This window comes from Protomyctophum parallelum, assembly GCF_964188405.1.
Source record: "Protomyctophum parallelum genome assembly, chromosome: 16".
Classification (NCBI taxonomy): domain Eukaryota; kingdom Metazoa; phylum Chordata; class Actinopteri; order Myctophiformes; family Myctophidae; genus Protomyctophum; species Protomyctophum parallelum.
Genome location: NC_139711.1, coordinates 43247779 through 43254001, shown reverse-complemented (window position 1 = coordinate 43254001; position 6223 = coordinate 43247779). Strand labels below are relative to the sequence as shown.

Genomic DNA, 6223 nt, shown 5'->3' with positions numbered 1-6223 from the left:
GTGTGCACGTGCACATCTCTAGTTTACATTATCAGTAGAACCATTCGACCAACTGAGCATCAAGTCGGTTAGATAGGGGGCATTTCTAACTTGCATCATTCCCGCTTCCCAGCTTCTCGATTATTCGATCAATTGCGAAAGGCATCAATATTAGAATCACTACAAAAATAACCGATAGTTAAAGCCCAATATCTGGTCCAGCCGCCATGGAGTCTAACTTGCTCCACCCCACACTTTCACATGCGAATGGCTACCGCAAGGTTGCCACTTGCCAGTTCAAACCCGGGCTCCCCCAGAGTTAGTGTCAAAGTGTCCTTGAGCAAGACACTAACCCCTAATTGCTCCCGATGAGCAGGTTGGTGCCTCGCATGGTTTCCTCCGCCATCGGTGTATGAATGTGCAGGTTAATGTAATGCACAATCTATATGTGAAGCGCCTTGGATAAAGGGGCTATATAAATGCACCATTTACCATTTATACGCCGTTGGAATTGCTCTTGTTCTTCTGGGCCGTGTCCGTCGCCTCCTTGGCCACGAGGACCTCGGCAGGAGACAGAGGTTTGTCGTCCGCCAGCGAAGGAGCCCTGTCCCTCAGCGCCTCCTCCTCCGATCTGTCTTTGATGTTGGGGGCGGGGTCGACCAACAACACGTTGTCAGCAGCAGCAGCAGAGGCAGAATGTGCGTCGCCGCTCGCCTCTGTACTCCCGGCAAGAGGAGGAGGGTGACCGCCGTTCTTCAGCTTGGGCACGAGGGGGATGACGGGGATTTTGGGCTTGAGCTCCGTCAGGTACAGGGCCCTGGAGAGCAGCAGCAGGGGCGAAGGCACGTTCTCGTTCAGGTGCAGGTCTAGCCAGCGCTGCAGCTGCTGGTGCAGCTGCTCGGTGGTCAGCCCCACGGAGGGCATGCCGCGGTGGTGGCACGCCGCCTGCAGCTCCGACGCGTCCAGGGCCGCGGGTCCGCCCTCCGCCACGATCACCTCGTCGTCCGCCCGGATGGACGCCAGCTCCGCCAGCAGCCGCGAGCGCAGCAGGTTGTTGGTGCCGATGGGCTGCACCTCCAGCATCCTGCACAGGGCCACCAGCTGCGGCCGCTCCAGGTTCTCCAGTGTCAGAGTCTCCGTCTCCTCTCCGCCCGCTCCGTGGTGGCCGTGGCCGTTGCCGTTCCTGCTGGCCAGCTGTTCCTGCTGGATGGTCTCCCGGAGGAAGCTGGCGAGCTCGCCCTTCACGGCCGCGGCCTGAGCCTGCTTCCGCTCCTTGTCCGACGCCGTCTCGAAGGTGGAGGGCAGCATGCTCGGGAAGAGCTTGATGAAGACGGGCAGCAAGAACTCCATGAAGGGGATGACGAGGAAGGGGACGAAGGGCACGAGGCGGAAGAGGTCGGCGCATGTCCTCAGCAGCCGCCTCTTCTCCCGGCGTGAGAGTGCGTCTCCCTGCAGCAGCTGCCACACCATGGCCCCGGCCACCCGGGTGTCGATGGCCAGGAGCCGAAAGCCGTGGTAGTAGTGCTTCAGCTCGTCCACCACCCTCCGGTACAGAGGCCTCCTCGCCACCGGCGCCGGAGGACGATCGAGAGCCTCGGGTGGAGAGGAGGAAGGAGGAGACTTGAGCTCCGGAGGCTGCTCGCCTGAAGGTCTGGCATCGTGGAACCAAGCGGTGGAGCTGTGTAGCGAGCGGGTTAGCAGGGTGGGGCTGTGAGGAGGAGACCAGCGGGTGTGGTGGAGCATCTTCAGGTGGTAGGGATGGGACGAGGGCCTGGCTGGGTGCGAGGAGCACTCATGGCTGGTGCATTCTACATACGCTACGTAAGCTTTAGAGGAGAGAGACGTAGAGAGACGGCCTCTCCTGGAGAGCTGCAGATTCTCGGCGATGTGCGGCAGTAGTGCTCCTCTCGATCTGGTGACCGCGACAAGCACCCGGCCGCTCAAAGTCATTGCCATAGCGGAGAGGTTCCGTGGTGGTATTCCTCCAGCATCAATGACCAGACCTGTGGGTGCCGGCGTCTATACCATTATGAAGCTTCTTCCCTGTGAAAGGGAGCAGTTGGTCGATAGAAGTTGTGCAATAAAGGTCGTAAGGTCAGCGGGACCCTTGAATCACCTCGCTTTGCCTTGCTTTGTTTGCTCGGGCGTCTAAGATGGACCTTGTTATTATTCAGCCCGGCTCCGTCTCTCACTGCATTCGGTATGGCCATGCTATCCAGTATTAAGTACTGGCTAGCGTGTAGTGACATAGTTATGACTCTCAGCCATTCCCGTGATTGTAATGCCGCTTTGTCCCAGTTCCCTTTGTACCAGTCTGTCTGTGTCCCTTTTGTGCCCAAATATGGAAATATAGATCACTGCATCTGCCTGTCTGTGTCCCTCATATGTCCATATTTGGAAATCCCTGCCCGGGTGTCATTAGTATTAAAGTATATGCCCATGAGAGAAGAAGAAGAGTTATGACAACTCTGTTCACTTCATGGGGCAAGTCCAATGGCGGCTTTTCTACTGGTGAAGAGTGACAAAGGCTTGAACCGGACATTTACGGAATGCATTGGAGTCTATGGGCAAACGAGTTAAATGAACCAAAACGTGACTGGGCTGTTTTCTGCCCCCTTGTGCCATGATTTTTGGACTTCTTCTGTTTTGTACATGTGTCTAATATGGAGTTAACATATGACCCACAGGTATGGTTAGAATATTCATTCATGTCTTCCCTGTTTCTCAAAAGGCCCAGGTCAAAAGGCCAATATCACAATATTGGCCTTTTGACCCCCCAGAAGCAAAGATTCGTTTTCATGATAAAAAATAAATAAAATCACACCTTATATCCGTACATACCGTACATCATCATAACGTAAAATAGACACTATGCCTATATTTGCTCAGAGACTATGACGTAAAATTATCCATCCATTGTCAAATGGGAATTTAATGTTTGTGTAGGACAAAGTTTGTGGACAGACACCAAAGGTTGGACATAGGAGGGGCTATAGCGCCCCTAAAAGATACTAGTTCTACAAGCTCGTAGTGCGGCACACTGTGCTGCAATGACTACATAGAGATGACTAACATTACATTGGATGGTGACCTGCAGGGCCAGTGGTGGACCGGAGGCTCAGATGGGTGTGCGCGTCGTGCCCGACACGGTGACCCTAACGGGGCCAAGTTTGTCTCCAGCGACGACCGCAAGGCCCTCCGAGTTCAGCTAAACGTAGGCGTGGGGATGCAGTAGAAAATACAACTGAGGTTTTTCTCTCACCCAACTTTATTCATTTTATGTACAGCACAACGGTTCTAGAAAAAAGAAAAAACATGAACTGACTGATACTATGGTTTCCATATGTTGTCGTGTCAAGAAGCCCCAACCCCCAAATATGCATGAAATAACAGAATAATAGCATAGAATTTACACTTTGACAGTATTATTGTGCACAGACTGGTTTCCGTACATGCTGAGACAACAGTGGGCTGAGAGAAATTCCCCACACACACACAAAAGAAAAGAAGGCGCACACACACACACGCGCACACAGACACACACACGCGCACACACACGCACACACGACGAATAGCGACAAAAAGACAATGCACAAGTACTACTTGTAGATCGGCTATTTTAGCTATTTTTTTTTACTGTTTGAATTGTTTTTGAACTTCATTTCTTCCATGTTGAATATGTTGTTGTTACAATAATAATGACTGCCCACAAGTGCCCTCCAAACAAACAGAAAATACCCCCCCCCCCCCCCCACTTTAACCCATTTTGGGCGGGTACCCCTTTTGATGTTAGCATTATGTTATGCTTTAGCTATTGAAAAATAGCAGATCTACAAGCTCATAGCGCGCCACCGAGTGGCGCGCTACGAGCTTGTAGGTCTGCTATTTTTTGAGAAATCGAAGAACCACTGACATAGAAACATAGCTTTTTCAGAAAACTGTCAGGATGTGGAAGACATTTTTTTAATCTGATCTCAGGTCAGAATGGGTTAATGGCGATCCACCAAGGGGGTCCCGGGCCGCAGGTTGGGAACCAGCGGGTTATATGGAGGAGTGAAGACACCAGTTGTTCCTCAGTCTGTAGTCTGTGCAGTCGCCTCTCTCTCCAGCTCACACACTGTGGACCTGAATGCATGGGAGGAGTTTTAGTCATTATAGTATATTGATCTCTTGAATTGTTTTCATTTAGCTTTGGTCACCTGGAATGTTTTAGTGTTCAAGTTTAGTTTCAGTCGACTAAACATCACACGATTCTAGTCGACTAAATCTATACAGTTCATTTAAAATGTATTTTGGCGGGCCTTGGTGCCGTCGTAATGACACTTGCTGAAAATAGCCGATCTACAAGCTTGTAGATCGGCTATTTTCAGCATGCAACCAAGTGTAAAATTACTTATACTGGATCTCTTGCTCACCAGTCCCTTCCTAACATTTTAGTCTAGTTTTTATGTTGACAAAACTGTCAATATATTTAGTCGTAGCTTTAGTCAATATAGATTAGATTAAATGTATTGTCACTGCACATAGCTTAGTTTTCATTTTGTTTTCATCAGTGAAAAAGGGTAGTAATTTTTCGTCATAGTACTATTAGTCGACACAAAATCAACATTGTGTGTACACATCAGTATACACTCTATGGACCTGGATTTGAGGAGGCAGCGCACACACAACTATTCCACGATCTCCAAATGCTATATATAGAGTCTGGAACTACACCTCCCGAAATCCGAGTAGGGAAGCTAATCATTTCCGTTCACGGAAATATGTTTTAAATTTCTTAAAATGTTGTATTATCGCGACGATTAGGCGATGTGTCGGCCGATGCTCGCCCGCTGTTAAAACGCACTGAAAGATACTGTCAATGTCAAGAATTGGCCGTGTGTCTGTCTGTCTGTCTGTCTGTCCAGCCAGAGTATGAAGAGCTGACCTTAAGGTGGCACTGTTGAGCAGCCTAAAGGGCCATTCCACACTGAGCACTACTACTATAAACTGCAGCCAGCCAGCGGTGTTCTTGAGCAGTCTGCATGTACTGGGTGTTATTTTACTCGGAGGGTGAATTCCGCCCCGACAGTCGGAATGGAATCTAGTCAAAGTCATACGATTTGCCACACACGTTGCCGCAGTGAAATTTGTTCTCCGCATTTGACCAATCTCTTAATTGGGAGCGGTGAGCTGCAGCCAAGGAGCGGTGAGCTGCAGCCAAGGAGCGGTGAGCTGCAGCCAAGGAGCGGTGAGCTGCAGCCAAGGAGCGGTGAGCTGCAGCCAAGGAGCGGTGAGCTGCAGCCAAGGAGCGGTGAGCTGCAGCCAAGGAGCGGTGAGCTGCAGCCAAGGAGCGGTGAGCTGCAGCCAAGGAGCGGTGAGCTGCAGCCAAGGAGCGGTGAGCTGCAGCCAAGGAGCGGTGAGCTGCAGCCAAGGAGCGGTGAGCTGCAGCCGTGCCGCGCTCGGGGAAATCCTTTGTGATCAGTTGATTTCAGCGGGTTGACATTCAAAGGCCTCACCTCTGCTCCGGCGTCAGGTCAAACTCCCGGAGCGCCCGCTGGGCCAGCGTGGGCGTGGCCGGGAGGCCGAAGGATGCGGAGAACTGCACCAGCTCCACCGCCCTCTGGGGGGCGCCATCGCTGACGCACACCGACAGGAACTCCCCCAACATGGCGTCGCTGCACGTCGAGATAGAAGACATGGAGGAAGTCGGCGTTATTTATTCTGCATTCACAGGTTTCATTTTACACTCAAGAGTTAACCCATTTTGGGCGAGAACCCGTTTTGGTGTTAGCATCATGTCGTGCTTTAGCTATTTGTGGCGCGCTATGAGCTTGTAGATCTGCTATTTTTGAAAAATCGAAGAACGACTGACATTTTTAGAATCTGATCTCAGGTCAGAATGGGTTAATCAGACCAGTGTGTGTCCAGTGGAAACCTCGTATGAATCTGATCTCAGGTCAGAATGGGTTAAAGATCTATATAAGGGTCCATTTGGATCATTCACCTTGAGGACATAGTGGTCATACTCACGTAGGAACTCTGTTCTTAGTCTTGAAACGCTCCAACATCCCCCTGTGGAGAAACCAACACAGATTTAGGGCCGGGGGGGGGGGGGGGACAATTTAATCAATTAAAAAAAAAGACCAAAAACAAAACAAAAAAAACATCGACAGTCCTTCCCAGGGGTGGGCAACTTTGACGATGGAGAGGGCCAATATAATATTTACACACTCACTCCAGGAGGGCCACGCCACATTGCATA

The 6223-nt window shown here is 50.9% G+C and overlaps 2 protein-coding genes across 2 annotated transcripts in view; both read right to left on the bottom strand.

The window, feature by feature from the left end:
* Positions 1 to 474: 474 nt before the first annotated feature.
* LOC310873815 (LETM1 domain-containing protein LETM2, mitochondrial-like) lies at positions 475 to 1929 on the bottom strand (the record flags this gene model as incomplete). Its single annotated transcript, XM_083786366.1, has 1 exon — positions 475 to 1929. The coding sequence occupies one exon, from the start codon at positions 1927 to 1929 to the stop codon at positions 475 to 477; it is 1455 nt and encodes a 484-aa protein (XP_083642492.1).
* A 2123-nt stretch (positions 1930 to 4052) lies between these two features.
* Positions 4053 to 6223, bottom strand: part of LOC310873814 (small ribosomal subunit protein mS39-like) — a gene marked incomplete at both ends in the record, with an annotated part of 150862 nt that continues 148691 nt past the window's right edge. The window contains 3 exons of the mRNA XM_083786365.1: positions 4053 to 4104; positions 5478 to 5636; positions 5992 to 6033. Of these exons, the coding sequence (XP_083642491.1) occupies positions 4053 to 4104; positions 5478 to 5636; positions 5992 to 6033 (253 nt within the window). The remainder of the gene's footprint in view (positions 4105 to 5477; positions 5637 to 5991; positions 6034 to 6223) is intronic.